The following is a 21683-nucleotide window of genomic DNA, read 5'->3' on the forward strand; positions in this document are numbered from 1 at the left end:
TACAGGCTGTGGGAGCACGTATGCTCCCCACTTGGGCAAGCACCATGCTCATTCAGATCGAGACCAACAATCAACTTGGAATTCCCAATTACTCTTTGAAGCAATTCGGAGATATCTTTGGTGGCTTAGTCTATCAGGACTCTCTAGCACCCAAGGGCAAGGGTATATTCTCGACAATCAACTCTGAACCTAAGCATAACCCTGGTAATCCGCAAGGAAAGCAAGGCAATGCTCGGAGAGGAGGCCCCAAAAAGGCAACTGGTCGATATGAATGCCCTTGTAAGTCGGAATCTGATTGGAAGAATGGAAAGGCAGGTGGTAGTCACTATCCCAAGACATGCTGGTTAGTTGAGTTCGCACTCACCGGAAAATGCGACTCCCGGAATTCAATCTCATTGACAGAGAAGGAATGCAATGACATACGAGGAAGGATCAAGGAAGATCGATGGTCGAATATACGCAAAGCCTGGGAGCAGAAGGGATGGATCAACTCAAGAGGTAGTACCTCTCAATCATATGATTCAAGAGACCCTGGATCAAGAACAGTTGCCTGTCTTATCCAAGGCTCTACGAGTCATGGGATTTATACTACTACTTCTGATCCACTCCATCAACTCTCTGACAGTACTATACTTGACAGCGGTGGCGCCATGCACCTCGTTAACAATATCGATCTTCTTGACGGACATGAATATACACCTTCACCAGCATCAGATTACGTTGAGGCAGGAACAACAAAAATTCAGGTCGTCGGACGAGGCACTCGCACGATCAAGAATATCCTCCAAAGACCTCAAGGTTCAAAAGGTGATCTGGTTCTCTCAAATGTCGCATATATTCCTGGATTTCACGTCAATATCGTCTCGGAAACAAAGCTCTTAGGTGCAGGAATATGGTTTTTAGGGATGGACTCTACATTACGGAAGGGCAATCTTGAGAACAGTCATATTGTCGCTCATTGTACTCGTAAAGATAACCTCTTGTTCCTAGAATACAAACCACTTTCCTCCTGCTTGATCAACCTAAGCACGATACCTGTGAATCCAAACCTTCTGATGTGTCCCACGATCAATACCAACGTCAAACGACCATTTCGCCGATCGAGGGACCCACCTAAACCTCGAGAGGATTCCGCAGAACTCTGGCATGAACGATCAGGACATTTGGGTAAAGAAGCACTCGAACATCTCGTCTTCTCAGCAAGGAACGTGAGGATAAAAGGACTCACTAGGATTGAGTGTATTGATTGCTCACGCACACATGCTAAGCAAATAATATCACGAGCTCCTAGTGAATCCCGATCACCACGTCCTTTCTACAAAATTCAATGGGATTTATTCGACTTTCCACGCGCATATACCGGAGCATCCTGGCTCCTGGTAATCAAGGACATGTTTAGTGGAAAGATCTTTAGCTTTCCATTATACCAAAAGACTCATTTCGAAGTATTTGACACAATCCAGAACTTCCTCGCTTGGGTGCTCAGAAAGTACAGTCTATCAGTAGTCTGTATCAAGCAGGATAACGACACTTCAGTCATTGGTATTATGGGAAACACCGTATTCGAAAATTGGATCAAAACCGAAGGTATTGAACTTGAGTTATCTCCACCAAATACGCACGAATCAAATGGAGGATCGGAACGAGCAGGACAAGAGATAATCACCAAACAGATCAAGATGCGGATCTCCGCAGGCATACCTGATCTTTTATGGGTTGAAGCAGTGCAAGCTGCTACCTACCTATATAACATTAGTCCTCTTAAAGCTCGATCGTTCAAATCCCCAAATGAGGTGCTGGATACTTGGTTTCATGAATACCTACGATCATCTGCCCCAGCGGTCGCGGATCACTTAACTGTCGATCTCCGCCCAAACTGGAGTAGAATATATCGATACGGGTGTAGGGCATACCCTCTGGATAAGGAAAGAGAACTAGGTATAAACAAGAGAATTTACAAAACTAACCCTAGAGCAAATATTGGATATCTCGTCGGATACGTACCAGGTTCTCCAATCTACCGTATCTGGATACCCAAGCTCAAGCGGGTCATCGTCACTCGAAACGTTACTTTCTTTGAGGAAAGAACATACAAAATGGATCAAACAGATAAAACCATCGATATACACACGGATCAAGAGCTACAGCAATTTGCACTAGCTCTCGATATTCAGCAAATAATCGATATCGATGGTACTATTGTTGATCAAGGTGACGATGTGATGGCTTCGACACACACTACTACTGGTTCTGTTGACACCACCATGCGCACTTCAGATACACCTCAAGACGAGCAGGACTCGGGGGTGTCTCTGGGGGGTGGGAGCTCACACATGAATACCGAAAGTAGTAGTACGCACAAGGTTTCTGCACTCTGAAGAGGCCCTAGAGGCAGAAGACCGAATTCAAGAACGAACCACCACTGATCAGGCACAGGAGTCTACAAGTTCTACTCCGACATCACCGAGCAACCATAGTAATCAACCAGAAAGTATGGATTATGAGCACACTGGTAGTGCTACCCAAGTCATACGCGGGGAGTACGAGAGCGATCCAGACACTCATCCTACTGATACTATGGACGCCTACGTCGTAGAGGAAGTAACATCACCGGAAAGATTACCTCCTCCGACACGCACAATCGATCAATTCAAGGAAGATCAACTTTCATTTCTTCCTGATCGAGAACCCAAAAGACAAAGGATCATGAGGATCGAAATTCCTCGCCCAACTCTCAATCCATCTGAGTATCAATCCTTTGATTTTGATGATACAACTCCTGATATCAACACATCTACGGATCACCACCATCAAACTCGACAACAAAAGAGACTGCAAAACAATCCGTCAACAAGCGACCACACGCTTATAGGCACTCTTATTGCGAACTTGTCGCTCGAAGGTGATTCCCGTATCGAAGATTTCCATTCAACATTTTGGCCTAGCCACCCAAATATGAATATACAGGGGGAAGAACACTCATTTGTTACCGTACACAGCGTGATCGCCTCCGCCGTACGAACAAAACCTAGCCCTCCTAAAGCACCTGAAAATGGAGCCTTAGAGGAGCTACCCAACTTGCATCTATCAGGATTGCCCAAACCACCTCAGCGTTACCACCAACTCAAGGATCACTTCTTGGGGAAATGGTTTAAACGCGAGTGTGAGATTGAGATCAACAATCTGAAGGATCGCAAAACATGGCATGAAATCAATGCACAAGACGCACCAATTGCCCCTATACCATTGCAATGGGTATTCACATACAAATGCAATGAACAGGGATTCTTAACGCGATGTCGAGCTAGGCTGGTTGTTCGTGGTGATCTTCAAGCTAAAGACACGATCGAATCAACCTACGCCGCGACACTCGCCGGAAGATCATTTAGGATCGTAATGGCGCTGATAGCAAAATACGATCTGGAAACAAAGCAATTTGATGTCGTCAATGCATTTGTCAATGCTCATAGGGATCCATCAGGTGTACCTGTAGTTTGCTACTTACCGGATGGATTCAAGGAACCAAATAAGTGCGTAGTTCTTGATCGCGCACTATATGGTCTCCGAGATTCCCCTGCATTATGGTTCAAGGACTTTAGCAAGACACTAAAGAATCTAGGTCTAAACCAATGCAAGGAGGAACCCTGTCTTTTCACAAACCCAGATCAGACTGTTTTGGTACTATTCTTTGTGGACGATATACAGATCGTGTATCATCGCAAGCATGTATCAACAGCTGATAGTATCATCTCTGGTATCAAGGCGGCCTATGAATTGAGAGATCTAGGCGATACAGAGTGGTTTTTGGGTATCCGGATCATTCGCGATCGGAAAATGGGAAAACTTTGGTTAGCACATGATACCTACATTGAGAAGATTGCACAGAAGTTTAATCTCAATAATGGCAACGCATGCACACCGTTACCAATCATGGAATTCGTGAAATATGATGGAACTGCTACTATCACATTCATACGAATCTATCAAGAAAAGGTAGGATCAGTGCTATATACCGCAATCACAGTTAGAGCAGATGTCGCATTCGCAGCATCGCAACTCAGTCACTTTCTAACTAACCCATCTCCGGATCACATGAAAGCAGTTGATCACTGTATTCGGTATCTCTGGAACACGAGATACTACTCAATTGGATACTGTCGAGAACAGATCCCACAGCTTTTGTCATTTTCAGACGCCTCATTCGCCGACGACAAGGAATCACGAAGATCATCTCAAGGTTTCGTGATCTCATTGTTCGGTGGACCAGTAGTATGGAAAGCTTCAAGACAAGATACCATCACTACTTCCACCACCGAAGCCGAATTACTTGGTGTCGAGCGCACATCAAAAGAGACACTAGCTACCCTTTCGATTTCTCAAAGAGATCAATCTTGTAGTCAAGCAACCAGTCACGATCTTCTGCGACAACCAGCAAACGATCAGATTAGTAGTAGGTGAGAACGAAAGGATCACTACTAAGCTGAGACACGTCGATATACAGAACATGTGGCTACGTCAGGAATATTCAAAAGGGAGTTTCCATCTCACATATTTGCCCACAGCAGAGATGACAGCAGATGGATTAACTAGAACTTATCACGACAAAAGTTCAATCACTTTATATCCCTCCTAAACCTACAAGACGTGAGCACCAGGATCAACAAGATCAAACGACATATTTTCCTTCAAGAGCACGCTTCTTTGTAGCGAATTCAATCTCGAGCTGCATCAATTCAAGCTTCCGCTTCTTCTCAGCAAGCTCGTCACCAGAGTCAACCACGTCCCCTTCACCAACAGCATTATACTCGTCATCAAGATCACTATCATCATACATATCAAACTCAACCTTCTTCTCTTTACCCTTCGAAGCAGCACGAGCAGGCTGTGACCGAGTCTTAGGACTTGCCGCAGGAGCCCTCGTATTAACCTTCGAACGCTTTACCGCAGGAGATTGAGGAGCAGGAGAGGATCTCCGTTTCCTAGTCGGAGAGGGAGGTAATGATCTCGTGGCGGGGGAAGGACGAACGGATGATCGCGACGATCGAGCAGGGGGAGGAGACATAACCTGTGTTGGTGATGAGAGAGAGTCAAGATCGATGAACTCGCTATCCTCTTTAGTCATCGCCAACATAACCGTCATCGCAATACGGGCCGATTTCTGGTCGGGACAGTCCTCTAAAGAGTATGTCAGCAGATCACAACGAGATAAAAAAGATCAGACATACCTTTCCAGGAAGTACCACGAACTCAGGATCGCAAAGCTCCAACAGTCGAACACCCAAAGGTCTCAAATACACCGGGAGAGGTGTACAAGTGTGCGTGGTGCACTTCCAGCACCGAAGAGAAGACGCATTTCTCCGCTTGAAACACTTGCCATGTTCCTCATGACGACCAGAGAGAAGAGAACGAACACACTCCGTACAGGGAACAGCGTTTTGCGCACCCTTATTCCTAAGATCACGCTTTGGGCCCTTCCGCTTGCGCTCATCACGAGCTTTGCGAGTAGGTGTCCGGCTCTTACTTGACCTAGGAGCGGGGGTGGGATTGGTGGAAGAAGAGAAAGGTGACTCCAATGAGGAACTCTCGCCGTCGGGAGGAAGGTCAGGAAGATGATATTCTTCCTCGCTATCGACAAAAGGATTACCACGATCCGCGGGAGTTATCACTGTACGACCTTTGTTTGCATCAGCCCGGCGATCTCGAACAGCTTCAACCTTCTTCAGAAAGCTATCATCGAGATCTTGGTGATGTTCACCAAAGGATGGTCTTGTCCGTGAAAACTGTTTGTTGGAGGGCGATCGAACCTCAGCTGCAGGCAATAACTGACCAGGAGAACGCTGAGCATTAGATCCACCAGATTGAATGTCACCCTTCGGTGAGGTATGCGGGGAGGCGGTTGTATATCGATCAACAAGATCAATAAAGGCCGGGGACTCTCTGACAGGAGAAGGCATGATGAAAGAACGTATTGGAATTATCGAATATGAATCTAAGGAAGGGGAACTGTCTCCCTCTTATAATCATATCGATCCACTAAGTTCTCTCAAAATCCATCGAATTCCACTCAATTCCATCTCCGCCACAGAGCGTCGTATGCGCGGATCGATCGAATCAATTGATACAAACACTCAACCGCATAACAATCAAAATGACTCAAGCCTCCTGATATGCAACAATCCGAAGGATTAATTCCCTCACTCGAATATCGTCACTTTCTCACAGGCTTTCCTGATCAACGATACAACTCACTCTTTTCTTTTCTTGAAAAATCATACGCTTTATACGCCTCACGCTCCTTTATCTGATGAATAAGCCTGCCCGGCAGGTAAAATCACAGCAACTACCCGAACAAGGCGCTCACCAACGCTTACGCCGCTCACGGCCAGAAAAAATTTTCCTTTGTTTGCTATGCAGATCCCTCAGTGTAACCATCAAAGCACCGAGCGATCTGGGGGGTGTGTCACGGAATTCACCGTATAGTGTAACCCTACGGTGTTAATCCTAGTACTCCTCCGGAGTACTCATTCCCATGATTACTAAAACTATTTCACTCAGTTCATTTGTGTACCCTATATACCTAATTAGGCGACTCCATCGCCTGATCAGGGTATATAAAGCAGGTATGATCCTTATGATCACACCTCAAGTCAATCTAGTTTATTATCACTCTATATACCTATCTCCTGATCAAAGTGACCATTAGACATAGCTATTACCTCCGTGATAGTAAGATATTAATAAGTGATTTAGTGGACTTATTATGAATCCTCACACACCCCCTTAATAGGTGCATTAAATCAATCTTATTATATATCTTAATTCAGATTGATCTGATTCGTGAATTCGATCAATTTGATTCGAGCTAATGGTTTAGTAAGCCCATCAGCTTCTGTTCATTAGTAGATATATAAATTAGGTCTAAATCCCCTGATTTAATAATATCTCTAATATAGTAGAATCTGATTGCTATATGCTTGCTTCTTTCGTGGAATATAGGGTTCTTAGCAAGCGCTAGTGCGGCCTGATTATCCGTGTATAGAGGAAATTTATTTTGCTTATATAGATTAAGCTCTAATAGTAGCTTTTTAATATAAACAGCCTCTTTAGCAGCTAGGTTTATAGCAATGAATTCAGATTCGGCTGTAGAAAGGGCTACTACCGGCTGTAGTTTAGATTTCCAACTAATAGGCCCATTCCCTAGCATAAATACGTATCCGCTAGTGGATTTATACGTATTGATCTCCCCTCCATAGTCGGCGTCGCAGAATCCTTGAATATAAGGGTTTTTAATTTTATTATAACTTGTACCCTTATTTATAGTTCCTTTCAAGTATCTCAGTACTCTTTTAGTGGCTTGAATATGTTCTGCACTAGGATTGGAAGAGAAACTAGCTAATCTAGATATGGAAAATACTATATCTAGTCTAGTTCCGAGAGCTAAGTATAATAAGGAGCCTATAATTTCTTGATATAGTTTAATATCATCATTATTAGCTTTCTCTTTATTATGAATTAGCTTTATTTTCGGGTCCATTGGAGTAGAAACAGGATTGGAATCTAGCATATTGAACCTAGCCAGCACCTTTTTAGTGTACTCTGATTGGTGTAGCTTTAGTGTATTGCTAGTCCTTTCGATTTGAATGCCTAGATAGTCCTTTATAGGACCTAGATCTTTAGATCGAAGTATTCCTTTAGATTATTAATAAATTCATTAATAATCTCTTGATTTGGGGCTATTATAGCAATATCGTCGACGTATACACTTAGAATCACATTCTTATTTTTATTAATAAAAATGCATTCCTTGGAGATTAGGTTTATAAAGCCTAATTTATTTAATACGTCTTTTAGGGTATGATACCATATCCTGGCCGACTGTTTTAGGCCATATAAAGCTTTATTAGCTTTAAAGCTTTATTCTTTAGTTCGCTAAATCCTTCTGGTGGACTTAATAAGAGTGGTGTATCGATATTGCCTTGTGCAAACGCTAGCACCATGTCGATTTTATGAATTAGCCAATCGTTTTGAAGAGCTAATACGAATAAGAGCTTCCATACCATCGATTTAACTACCGATGCATGCGTATCAATATAGTCCTAATCCATATAGCTGTTCGAATCCTTTAGCGACGAATCTAGCTTTGAATTCAATGAATTCACCTGAATCCTTTATTTTATATACCCATCTAGTCCTTAGGGTTTTATTATTATTAGGATTATCAATAATATCCAAGTTCTATTGGATTCAAGGGTGTTTATTTCGTATTCCATAGCTTTTAGCCAGTATTCCTTTTCCAAAGAGCTAATAGCTTCTTTATAGGACTTAGGTTCAATCAATACGCGATCTGGCTTATTAATAATGATCTTTTTATTATTTTTAAGCCTGGTATCGAAAGCTAATTGAAGATCTTGTTGATCTATTTCGATATTCACCCCCTTATTGATTGAATTGAAGTACCCGGAAAAAGCAAGTCCATAATAGGAAATCACGTGTTTTCCATCGTCAGCAAGGCCTTTATTATCAGGAATTAGACCTCTTATACGCTTAGATTGCCGTATAGTAGGTTCTATTGGCTCATCAAGCGTAGGTTCACCGGGCGTAGGCTCACCGGGATTGACCTCTATACAGTCGATTGTTTCGTCACTTTCGCTGTTTTCGTCCATTTCGGGATTAGCTTGATGCCTATGGTGCTAGTGGTGTCTTCATCCTCTATATTATCTTGAATAGGTTGAAATTCGAGGTCTTCTTCTTCCAATAGCTTTAGATCTTGGTTTTTATATTCATTAGAATATATAAGATCTTCTTGAATATCGACATCTCTCGAGCTAATCACTCTCTTATTGGCCGGAATATAGACCAAATAATTATTAGACGAATCAAAAGCCTACTAGTATGCCTTTCCGAGCTCTAGAATCCAGTTTTCCATGCGAATTTCTTTATTATTAATAATATAAGTAAGAGAGCCTAGGATTCTAATGTAGCTTAGATCGGGCTTCTTATTATATATTAATTCGAATGGTGAAGTATTAATAGAACTATTATATGTTCTATTCTTGATATGAGCGATGGCTTTAACTAGGTATGGCCATAAATAGAGTGGAATCTCTTTCTCTTTAATTAAACAGATTAGTCTTTCAACTATATATCTGTTTAGTATCTCGGCTATTCCATTCTGGGAATGAGCGTACGGGCTAATATATTCGCATATAATCCCGTGATTTCGAATAAAATCCGACCATTTATTCGAAAGGAATTCAAGAGCATTGTCTAATCTTAGTATTTTAATACTAATATTAAACTGATTTCTAATTAGATTGTAGAATTCTATTAGAATATCATAGGCCTGGGATTTGAATTTAATGGGATATACCCAAATAGCTCTAGTGGCCCAATCTGTGAATGCTAGAAAGTATTTTTCACCTTTAATCCCTGTAGTTCTAAAGGGTCCAGCTATATCTAGACTGAATTTTTCGAATTTAGAGCTTATTTCAGGGATTTCCGAGGGTTCCTTGCTTATTTTCTGATGGAATTTGCCGAATTTGCATGATTCACATGCCTCTAAATCAGATTTAGCTACATCTGATTGGATATTCAAGGATTTAATAATATAATCCTTATTTATATGGCCTAATCTCTTATGGATTAGGTTGAGATCGACTTTATTTAATAATAAATTCGATTCTTGAGTTGATTCCTCTTCCATTTCAGGGGTATTGATGCTTTTAAGACATTTAGAATCCACCTTAAAATTAAGGTAATATGCATCAATTAGCCAGGGAGCTGTAGTTCGTATATTAGCCTCTTTATGAATAATATCGATCTTATTTCCCGGGGGAACAATGTGACTAGCCCACCCTTTTTGGGCTATTTTATTCGAACTGATAAGATTGGAGGCTATATTGGGAATATAATACACCCCCTGCAGTAGCACCTCTGATTTATTATTAATTAGAATAGGAATATCTCCTATACCATTAATACGAAGCTTTTCCCCATTAGCTACAGTGATGGAATGATTGTTTAATGGCTTATAGTTTATAAACCATTCCCTATTGGGTGAATAATGTTCTGTAGCACCCGAATCTAATATAAATTTATATTTAGATCCAAGAGATTGATTAGCTAAGCCTATATAATGGTCTACAGCCATTAGTTGCTTGCTAGAGATGGGTTTATTCGAATCTTTATTCGAATCTTTATTCGAATTTTTATTCGAATTTCTATTCGGATTCGACTTAAAATGCTTCTTATTATCCCCTTTATTGGTCTTTAATTCAGGGTATTTTATGAAGCATTTCGACTCTAAATGTCCCTTTTTAGAGCAATGCTTGCAATAGGGAGCTTTATTAAAGCTTGTTTTATTAGCATTTAGGTCGATATTAGATCGCATTCTAGCCTCTTCGGATATTAGCTCCGAAAAGAGCTTATCCAGATCAATACTAGCCGTATTTTTAGCTAGTTCTTCGTATTTTCGAGAGGCAAAGCTGTCGAAAGAGCTAGGTAGGCCTCTAAAAAGAAACCATACTATAAAGGCATCCGGAATGTCGAAATTCATCGATTTTAGGTAATTATACGATGATTGGATCGAATTAGTATATTCGTCCATTCCTTCTGAGCTAGTATAATTAGATTCTATTAGCCTATTTAGGTATCTTCCCATTAATTCGATGGAAGACTCTCCAAACATCTTATTAATGGAGTCCCATAGGCTTTTAGCCGAAGTTTTATTCTTGAATCTTTCGACTAATTCGAAGCTAATTATAGATTTAATAGCTCCTAGTGCCTTTCTTTCGTTTCTCTGATATTCTGAAAGCCTTTCATTATATTTTATGGCTAATTCAGGTGAAATAGGCTCTCCTGATTTGTCTATATATAGACTTTTATTGGGTGGAACTTCTGTACCGTCGATATATGGCATAAAGCCATTTATTTCCAGAAAGAGCTTAGCTCGGTTAATCCATTCAATATAATTAGATCTGCCTTTTAGAGGATCAGATTTAAAATTAATACCAGGAGCCATTTTAAGTCCTTTATAGACTAATTGGTCTTATATACTGGTTAAATACTAGTCTAAATATTTAGCTAGTTTCAGGGCTTGAATGGATCAGGTGAATAAATCGATTTAAAATCGATTTTAGTCTCGAGGATCGAATAGACCAGCCACCTCTTAAATTAGATCTTTATCTTATTTGGTATAAAATAAAGACTAAATAAGCTAGGGCACCTTGGTATGAAGAATATTGATATATCACCCGCTATGGGTAGCAATATAGCATAAATATATCGTCTAGGGACCTAATTTTATACGCTCAATTAGGTTTAGCTTCAGGGACGCAGGCCTCAGGGTCTATATGTAGTGTTTTTCGATATGAATTCGATTGAATTGATTCGAAAATTCGATATTCGACAGCTCAATAGCGGTATATATATGATATACAGCCTTAAATCAAGCTAATTCCCTTTTTAAGCTAGTTTAGACTAGCCGGGCTCATAACCTCTTGGAGGTTAGCTTTTATAATAATAAGGAATAGTATTATTATAATGATAGTGGAAGATCTAGTCAGTTTAAGCTTGAGGGATAAATCGAATATATAGAATAAGAGTTGAATTGAAGTCAATTTAGAAGAGCTAGGCTGAGTTGAGATGAATTGCTTGCTTTTTCCTAGATTTTCTTTAAAGATATTCTAGGTTTATATAGTTTATAATGAAATTCTAGTATATTCTATGCTTATAAATAAGATCGATTTAAATCGTATCTTATAGAATCATTTTAGATAATAAAAAGAAAGTACAACCAATCAATTTAGCGATATTTCCTGTATACTTCCATCTAGTTCCATTTCATTCTATTCCATTATAAATCAATTTGATAAGAGATACTATTATACAACTATATGATAATATGATTTTATAATATAAGATCATATTATATGTGTATTAGTCATCAAGATATCTCTTATTTAGTAAGATATTAATAAGTGATTTAGTGGACTTATTATGAATCCTCACAATCTTTCAAGACATGCTCAACTTGCTTCATTGGACCGAGTCCACTCGAAGAGCCGTGTTGCGAAACGTGTGTTGAAGAGCCAGCCCGCAAAGTTTCAACTGAAGTCGCACCGCCGTCTTTGTACATTCCGCGAGACTTTACTTTTTTGGAAGCAAAACTGGAAGTCCTTGCTCGTGAGGATGAACTTGGAACACCATTCGGGAAAGATGCCCTTCTTTCCACTGGGGCTTCTGGCCGGCACAAAACTCTCAGAAGTTTCTCATCTTCAGATAACTTTTGTGGACGAAGCTGATACTTTGGTTTAGGAGGACCTCTCGACCACGGATCAGGAAATGATTTTAGACGTAACGGCGACATCTTCTGTTGATCTTTCAATGGAACCCAAGTTTGGAAACTGCTATGATGTGCCGCTTCGGAGAATTGTTCCATGAACGGTGTGTTTAATTGAAGTATCCTTTGCTGGCTGTGCACCGATTCTCTCCCATCTCCATTTGATGACCTTGAGCTTGAGAAGCTTTGAGCATCGGGAATTTTAGGGGTTTTCACTACTGAACAGGACGTTCTTGGCGCATTCATTGGTATGGTGTGATATTCTTCACGATATTCGTGTTGACTTTTTGGAGATGCCAACCTTTTTCGACTGTGTACTTTTGCCTCAGCCCTGTCAGTTTTTTGAGGCTCATTCATTGAGTTTGAGGTGGCCAGGTGTGATGTATCTTCCTTGCTGTTCCTGCTCCCCGTTGTGCTCTGTGAATGATGCCGAGGAGCTGGCTTTTCTGAATCGAAAGCAGTATTCTTTACCGTGACTGATTTTTCTTTTTGGTCGCTTTGGCGTTCAGTACGAGCTGATGTGGATGAGGATGCGGTTGTGCTTCTAGAGTGTGCGGATCGTATACTGTATGCTATTGCAGCGCTTCTCTTGAAGAACATAATGTCGTGTATAGCGTTAGATTGCTCGATCATCTTACTGGCTAGCTCAATGTAATCTCTCAAGTTCTCTCGAGTATCAACCCAATTATGCTTGCATGCAGGGTTCTTTAAGAGGGTTTCAAACTCTTTCAAAGCTTCGATACCTTCGTGCGTCACCTGGATGATGAGATTATAGAACTTGGCTCGATGCTTTCGTAATTTTTCGCGATCAATGCGATCATTTGGGAGATCTCGAATACATGGTGGATATAATGTATTGAGCATGGCGAGAGCATTCGGCTTATAAAATGGATGAGCTTTAAGTTCATGGAGCATTGTCTATCAAATGAAGGGTCAGCATGACCAATGATCTTGAAGAGGCATATTCGCATACCCAGATTCGTAGATCAACAAAGCAAGTAGCATAGAAGCCTTCGATAATCGTCTCTTGAGCTTGAATATCTTCTACCCATTTTTTGGCATCAGGATCAGCACTCAAAATTCTTCTCCAATTGTGCTTGTCAATTTTCAAACGCAAAGCAACTTCTCTAAGAGCCTCTCGTCTTCGGCATTCAAGATCTTGGAGATAGTCAATGCCAGTGAGAGCCTGATCAAAATCCACCTGATCTTCATCTTTTGTAAATACTCTATCCAAGCACCACTTCCTAATGAAATCAGGTGGCAGCCCTCTATTTGCTCGTCTGCCATCTGGAAGCTCTGATTCAAAGTCGATATCAAGAAGGGCTTCGTTTGAAGCATCCATGAAAGGGTCATAAGCAGCATGGTTTCGAATTGTTGATTTAATGTTTTCATCCTTAAAATCATCAGGTTTTCTGGATTTGTCCTCTTTAGTAACTTCAGCTTCACTGATTTTATTCTCTTTAACATTTCCAGGTTTGCTGGTTGAGTCTTCCTTATTCTCTGGCTTTGATTTTTCCAATGAGATTAAAAAGTGTATGATAGCTGTTCCCTTTGGTTCGTACTGCCACCATTTTTGTGCTTCCTTCAATGTTGGCACCCGATGCCCTAATTATTTAATCAAGTCAGCTTTTGTTTTGAGAAACCAGGTCGGAATGCGACCCGACTTTGGCCAACAATGGGAAGAGAGAAGAAGCTTGAATAAGCGTTCACATACCTGCATTAAAGGAGAACATTATTTTCAAAGGAAGTTCAGAGGATAGATGGCACTCTAATACATGGTTGATGATCCAAGGAACTCGATCTGTGTGTTTATCAATGGTGGTTGTGGGAAAGTAATCGGTCGGGTCGCTTGAAGTTGAAGATAAGGAAGACCTAGTGGAAGAGACCCCATCCTGCCAGGAACCACTCGAGAATGACTTTCTTGCCATATCATTGAGATAAAAGCCTTTAAGTTTCCTCCAATCAATGAACAGTACAACTGAATATGAATGATTTTTCTCATTGAATATTTTCGGGAATGACAACGCCAATGACAAGACGAAAGATTTGAAAAGCTCCACTGAATATACTTTAGAAGAAGAGTTACAGATCTTCTTTTCTTCTTCTCTTCAACTCTTGATACATGGGTAATTTGTATAAACTCTCCAAATTGTCATCCAGCAACTATACATCAGACGATACAGCAGTATTGTTGGAATCCTTCCAGTTGTGTACCAACTATAGTCTGGGAAGAATTGATGCAAGTAGCAAATGTTTGAAGGAAGACTCTCAATAATACTATGTGGAAGGGGACTTGTACTAGATATCTAGCTATCATCTGCTTTTCTTGATACCTCAATATTGTCACTCGTCGTTGACTCGGTACCCACATTTGATGTTGGCATCCGCATGGCAAACGGGGAACAGCAAGGTATCCTAGCTAGTAGATGATCCGGAGATGGAGAATTTGACATATGATGGAAAGTTCTGACTGATATGTAGGGTTGGGAGAGATATATCATCTTACCCATCATTCGTCTGACTAGAACGAAAAGCAATGGATCATATATGTGGCCATGATCCGCTGCTTTGAGCGATCCATGCTCAATAATGTTTCCTGATCGAAATTCTTACAGTATCGCTAGATGGGTCCCGGCAACTGAATGACGATCCGTTCCAAGGGATTTTGGGTTGTGCACAGCCAGAGCGTATCCATATATGGCATTGGCTGCATATTTCACATGATCATGCATTCTGACGTGCAGCTTCAAGTCGTCCAAAAGTATCCCAACGAAGAATATTTACTCCCCAACATTGTTTATGCATGGTTTGAAGGTAGAAGCAGTCAATATATTGGTTATTGAAGTGGTCGAGTATGACGGGTATCCCGTATATCTTGCATCGGAAATATTAGCTTTCATGTCGGAATTTCTTCACCCATCAATTTACCACATGGCTTTGAATAGTCGACGACGTAAAGCTACCTAGGTAGATGCAGCTCAAAAAATCATTTTAAACGAAAGGGGAAAGGACTTTAGGGTACGTGCAGGAAAGATGATGTCTAGATGTTAATTGCCGTCACTAGTAATGCGAAGGTCCTTCTCTAGAAGCATGTAGAAGGAAGCAGTGTGAAGTGCTCTTGATGTTTACAGGTATATGTGAAACGATGGTTATATGGTTGAAGATCTGAAGAGTTTACCATGGTGTTGTAAGGTAATAAGTGGTCAATTGTGTGTCGTGGTAAGGACGGTAATGAAGGGTCACCGTACAGGAAAAATTGGGCCCAACTTTGGTTGTGTCTATTACCAGGCTAGGATCAGCATCCCCATGGATTTTATTGTCAGATCATTGTTCATGTATTATTAGATCTCGGCCGTCATCCCGCTCCATTTGATTGTGTTTCTGCACTCTGAGCTCTTTTTAGACTCTGCAGAGTCAAACCTCTCGAGGACCTGGGAGCAGATGAACGTTACAAGTCTTGAGGATGCTGCGTAAGTAGATGGCAGTAAAGTCACACTAGAATGTTTGCAGCGAACAGTATGTCACAATTGAATCCGAACTTGTATTGACAGCTGCGGTGATCCGACGGTGATCCGCGAGAAGAAGCAAATCTAGAGATGATTGCTGGATGGTAATACGCTATGCCCGCTAACCTTATCACTTCATCACACCGGATTCTGCTTCTTACCCCAAAACCTTCTTACCCCAAAAGAATGGACTGCCAGGTAGTAATCATCCGCTCACCACCACACGGGAAGGTTACCCAGGATTCTGTTTACTGTGGTGATCTAATTATAGGAATTCACGAGAACCCAAGCAAAGTTCAGTCCCATTGTCTCGATATGAACCTGAGAGATCTCAAGCTGAGATGAATCCCAAGTGCCTGCCTACCTAGAGCTTCCGTGAATATCTATCGTGCCATAATATCACTTGTTTCAAAATTCAATCACAACTTTGGTCGGAATCTTTACGAGTAATTTACCATAGCTTAAGCTCTCACGCCGCCAAGCAGATTACGAACGAACATCAAACTTTGACCATAATTCACCAAAACCCAAAGCCCCTACTAAACAACAAACACAACCACCAAAAACAAAAGTACACGGAAATGATTTCGGATCATTATATCCAATCGACACGATTTCCTTGACACTTCTTTTCCACTCCAGGTCTCTCATACATACATCCGTCCTAAGCTAGAGAAAGAAAAGGGGAAAGGGAAAGGTTAGCGATGCAACCTTCAGTCATTCAAAGAGCCGTGGTCCAGAGAACCATACGCGCCTCTACAACGCGCTATTGGTTACAAACACGAAAGCCCATCATCACACAATCACAACTACGATGTCTCTCGAAAGATGCCGCTTCAGAACATAATTCAAATGGGTTCAATTCAGGAAAGCGTGAGTTTGTCCCTTTTTTCAATTCTCCGTCCTTGCCCTGTATTGCTTGGCATTCAATTACTTGTCTGACTCGCTCCTTTTCATCGGAAGCTGGGTTTTCAATGGGGATGTCTCAGTTTATCTACAACCTATGGCTGTCAACATTGCATAAGCTATGTTGAATGCTTCAAATAGATTAATCGGATGATACCGATCTAGATAGATGGCAGACATGCACATCTAAAAGCTAGCACTTATAGTGCATATCACTATCTCTTCATACGTGAAACCCACGTGCTCCCAACAACGTTTACCTCTTGCTTTTATTTTCAATTGTCCTCGAAAAATATTAATCTGGCAGTATATACAGGTAATCCCGAGAATGAATCATCCCATAATCAATATCAGAAGGATCGAAAAGATTACTCGTCACATGATGAACCTTTCAATGCTAAGACTAAAATGCTCGACGCTGCCTTGACAGCCTTTGCATCTATCATTGTACTTGGAACAGGATTTGCCCTAGGTGGTTATCTCTATCATAGGTTCTACAAATGGATGGTTATTCACAAGATGGAAATTGCCTTCAAGCCGGGTGATCCAGTTCTAGACCTTGCCGCAACTACGAAACAGATGCCAAAGAGGTATGAAGCTGACGATGATGAACATTGGTTCGTACACAAGTTTTGCTGCTTTTAATACTTACTCCTGTTCCTTAAGTGGAACACCAATTTTTCCTTTCTCAGAATTCTTATCTTCTCCTTAATTTAACTTTTGTTCTTCTTTTTCTTCCAAAATTTGTGTTCGAATTGGTAGACGTCACTGACTCCCATTAAACATAGGATTCACCGTGCAGAGCAAGAGAAAATTGACAAAATAGTGCACGGAGAAGATCGTGGACACTATCATCTATTGATCGGAGAAAAGGGTGTAGGCAAATCCAGTATGTTGCTCGAGGCCATGCAGAAAATTGATGGTGAAGGAGTCAGTATGTTTGAAGCACATGCGGACCCTGAGATTTTCAGAGTACGTTTAGGAAAGGCACTCAATTTTGAATTTAATGAGGATTACATCGGATCGTACTTCTCTGAACGAGGACCAAGAGATAGCACAGCTTTGTTGGATATTGAAAGAGCAATGAACAAGTTGGAGAAAGTTGCATTGAAGAGACGAAGTACTGGTCGTGGACCTTTGGTGAGCTTTTACGTCTTTTTTGATCTGACAATGCCGGCTGAGATATGCTCTGGATGATGACTCAATACTTACGATCTCAGATTGTCATTATAAATGCGATACACCTTCTCCGAGACGACGAGAACGGCAAGGACCTACTCGAACTGTTACAACAACGTGCCGAGCAATGGGCTGCTTCCAACTTAGTCACTATGGTTTTCAATAGTGATGACTATTGGGTTTATGAAAGACTAAAGTTACTAGCAACCCGTATGGAAGTTACCACGATTCCCGATCTTCCACGTAGCCTGGCTGTGTCTGCTCTCCAAAGATATCGTCAAAAATACTATGCCGAAACACCTTCTACTGAAATCCTAAATGAGGTCTACAACCGCGTAGGTGGCCGTCTTACATTCTTGAACCGAGTTGCCAAATCCTCGGATATGCTCGAAACATGCAACAACATCATCGACACCGAACGCCGCTGGTTCCTAAACCAATGTTGGATCCTCGGTATGGAAATGGACGACGACGTAATGGACCAACAAAAATACGCCGTAAGTATATTCCCCCTCCTTCCATCCCTCACACTCACACTCACACCCCCCAGTCCGCAGCCATGGTCCTAGCACAAGCGCTCGTCGCCGCCGAAAAAGATACACCCACCTATATCGACGACGGCTCGCATAATATCCCTGAAATCCCACTCCACAAAGCCCGCCAGATCATGACGCGCGCAGATTTCATCCAGCAATACGATCACGTGAATCTCTTTACCATTACCTCGAAAGCGATGGTGCGCGCGGATTCCGTGCCCATGCAACAAGCTTTCCGTAGTATCTGCGCCGAAGAAGGTTTCGAAAAACATCTCGAAGCGACGTTGCAGAGGATTAGTGATATTGAGAGTTTGGGCAGAACGAGAGAGATTGTGGCGAAGGATTTGGTGCTGGGTGGGAAGTATAAGATTACGATGAGTGATGGGGAGAAGAAGGGTACGAAGGTTACGAAGGTGGTGTTGGAGGAGAAGCCGGAGGAGGAGGATGGTGATGGGGAGGATAAGTAGATTGTGGGGCTAGGGGTGGGGATGGGGATGGGGGGATGGGTTAGTGGGTGTATTTATGTATGATTGTGAGATTTTTGTATATTTAGAAGGGGGGGAGTGGGTTGGATTGGATAGGCTTTTGATATTAAATGAAGATATCTGGATAGCGTAAATCTAATTTTATATTCTCTTTCACATCCGGTTTGAATAGTTCCCACGATGACTATTAGTTTTGAACTTTGAACTTCATGCATGGATCATGATATTCTTTTGTACAACTGAAAACGTAGTACGTTTCTTTACATGCCCTCGCCTTTGATGGGACATAGAGTGGTAGAATGGAAATAGGGCTTTGAAACTCAAAGAATCGAGTGGGAAAATTTGGCGGAAGAGTTGGTGGAAGAGTTCTCAGAGGGCTATTGTATTCTGTGTGAGACTTTGGGGAAAGAGAGACAGTATATAGTATTATCTGCATAGATAGGTCTTAATAGGATCTAGGGATGAGGTACTAAAGAGCTTCCTTTTCATATCCAGATTTTCTTGGTGTAGATAGGTATTGCACGATGTTGAAAAGAAACATGAAACCTCAAACACTATTACTAGAAAGTTGTGGATCCAATTCAATAGGGTGAACTTTGAAATAAGCAAATACTTTCTCCGCGCCATGTTGAATGAGCAACTCGAAGCCGCGCATAAAATCTTCCTATATCAACACCCCCGTTCCGCTGCAATCCCCACTCCCACATTTCGCTCCATACTGCCCACCCCATCCTGCATCCTTACATGACGAATCCAATCGATCGCTTCCAAAAGATGCGGTACGAATTTCTGCGGCTTTTCCGTCGCTGGAAAATGTCCAATGTCGGGCATAGCTTTGTGTCTCGCGCCGGGGATCTTGTCACACGTTGCTTGAGACACGGCAGGTGTATTGCTCCAATCGTATTCGCCCGTCAGCATGAACACTGGACATTTTTTGGTATCGATGCGGGAGACTCGGGTGCGGCCGTCGAAACCGCCGAAGTAGAAGTCGAGGTCGCCATGGAAGATTCCGTAGGCGGATGCGCTGTATATATGCCAGATGAGTTGTTTGTTGGCGAGAGGAGTGGTGGGTGACATCATCTGTGGTGGGTGTTAGCTTTAGACTTGGGGAGCTGCGAGGCGAGTCATTACGCCGTATACCCATTCTGGGTTGAAGAGCGATTGATTGACGTAGGGTGACTGGTCGTTGAATTGACGATCCATGTTAAGATACTCGCAGCTGTAGTTATTATTAATGCCATTGTGTGGATGGAATACCTACTCACCCTTGTAGTGGAATCGTTCCGCCAGCACCAACTTCGTCAGCTCTGGTTGCTACAGCCAAACACACTTGACCAGCCATGGATGCTCCGCATATTATGGGTTTGTTCAATTGCAGTTTTTTGACTATTGCGGTGATAGCACCGACATAACTGTCTTCAGTGTTTGTATAATCACCGGGACTAGAGAATTTTATGTCAGTACTTTTTCCATCTCATTCGACTGTAGAGTAACGCCAAACTTGTGGCGCTGTGTGAAGTTCAAAATTTATAATAGGACCTCTAGTCTTCCCAACAACCGAAAGTATATTTCAAATTACCATGTTTACTTACCAGTGATTTGGAGGAGGGTAACTCTTCCCATGACCCGGTAGATCGAAAGCTATCATATTGCACTTCTCACGCATGGCGGCATGATTCATAACCCCATGATATTGTCGACCGTCTGCTCCGGCGGTATGGAGGAAAACTATGTCTTGCTTCCCAGATCCGCTTTGTTCGTAGAAAACCTTGCATTTCCCCCATGTTGGGATGCTCAAATATACATAACGACCAATGATATAATCCTCATCCACTTCAGACTCTTCATCTAATTTCATCGGCCCGCAATATGCGTCATGAAGCACTTCAAGAACTCGTCTCCAGATATGAGTATGCTGAGTGAAAGATCTTTGATCTCCTTGAATTTCGATACCTTTTTGCTTGATGTTCATTCCAAACATACCCCAGTAGCTTTGAAAGGGGGCAACTGGAATTGGCTGAAAGAATTGCTCCCAATGTCTAAGTGATGCTAACAGTGTGAATGAAGCCTCCTGGGCCGTACCAACTCTCGCGTGACATTTACCATTATCTATGGCAATAACTATAATGTTGTTTGAGGTCGATGTACCAACTCCAAAGGTAATCTGGGGAAGAATGGCTCGAGTCTTTACAAAAGCATTGTACTGAGGATCTTTGTTAATCAGTTCGTCAAAGGCTGGAAGAGTTGAATGAAGTTGATCTGAGAGATCTTTCCAGCGAGAAGAGGAAGACATCCTAAAAGATCCCTTATTGCATGAATGAAGAGAGTGAACTGAAAGAAAGTGGACGTGTAAAGAAACGGGGCGATGTTTGATGAAAAGGTGTTATATACTTGGCTTAATCTGCATGAACAAAACATATTGGTGAGAGTGTCACCTACCCCGCAGCAAGAACATGACATCAATATACTTGCACAACTTGGCAATGAAAACAAAATACTTTTCCAGCCAAACAATCTGGAGTGTGCGTTTGAGCTAGGAAGTGATGAGCAACAGAGGCACATAAGAAGTAGTTTCTGAGAAAGTCATTCCATGTGCTAACCCAGTGGACATTGCTTCACCAACTGGTATTCTTTAAGATTGGTATTTTGTTGACCTTCCACATATAACTCACGAATAGCATCCGGAATGTGTTCTTGTCTTGGGAGTTGACGTGTAGTTGAGTGAACATAG

At 41.7% G+C, this 21683-nt stretch overlaps 3 protein-coding genes across 3 annotated transcripts; 1 reads left to right on the plus strand and 2 right to left on the minus strand.

Moving 5' to 3' along the window:
- Nucleotides 1-11698: 11698 nt before the first annotated feature.
- EAF02_008562 (uncharacterized protein) lies at nt 11699-14875 on the minus strand. The gene is made up of 3 exons (XM_038904610.1): nt 14055-14875; nt 13314-13945; nt 11699-13258 (listed from the first exon to the last, which is right to left on the minus strand). The coding sequence occupies exons 1-3, from the start codon at nt 14266-14268 to the stop codon at nt 11996-11998; spliced, it is 2109 nt and encodes a 702-aa protein (XP_038755667.1). The 5' UTR covers nt 14269-14875; the 3' UTR covers nt 11699-11995.
- Nucleotides 14876-16550: 1675 nt separating this feature from the next.
- EAF02_008563 (uncharacterized protein) lies at nt 16551-18934 on the plus strand (the record flags this gene model as incomplete). The annotated part of the gene is made up of 5 exons (XM_038904611.1): nt 16551-16719; nt 17069-17369; nt 17541-17892; nt 17973-18428; nt 18482-18934. The coding sequence occupies 5 exons, from the start codon at nt 16551-16553 to the stop codon at nt 18932-18934; spliced, it is 1731 nt and encodes a 576-aa protein (XP_038755668.1).
- A 424-nt stretch (nt 18935-19358) lies between these two features.
- Nucleotides 19359-21245, minus strand: EAF02_008564 (uncharacterized protein; the record flags this gene model as incomplete). Its single annotated transcript, XM_038904612.1, has 4 exons — nt 19359-20032; nt 20084-20171; nt 20218-20394; nt 20545-21245. 4 exons carry the CDS (start codon nt 21243-21245, stop codon nt 19622-19624), a joined length of 1377 nt encoding a protein of 458 aa, XP_038755669.1. The 3' UTR covers nt 19359-19621.
- Between the last annotated feature and the right edge of the window lie 438 nt (nt 21246-21683).

This window comes from Botrytis sinoallii (genome assembly GCF_014898435.1).
Source record: "Botrytis sinoallii strain Bc 23 chromosome Unknown BSIN_016, whole genome shotgun sequence".
NCBI classification, from domain to species: Eukaryota; Fungi; Ascomycota; class Leotiomycetes; order Helotiales; family Sclerotiniaceae; genus Botrytis; species Botrytis sinoallii.

Excerpts from the sequence above, each read along its gene's own strand:
- EAF02_008562 (XM_038904610.1), bottom strand. The coding sequence starts at position 14,268 with ATGGCAAGAAAGTCATTCTCGAGTGGTTCCTGGCAGGATGGGGTCTCT. Across the intron at positions 13,946-14,054 it reads AATGTTCTCCTTTAATGCAG|GGCATCGGGTGCCAACATTG; the intron begins GTATGTGAACGC and ends TTAAATAATTAG. Across the intron at positions 13,259-13,313 it reads TTGTTGATCTACGAATCTGG|ACAATGCTCCATGAACTTAA; the intron begins GTATGCGAATAT and ends TTCATTTGATAG.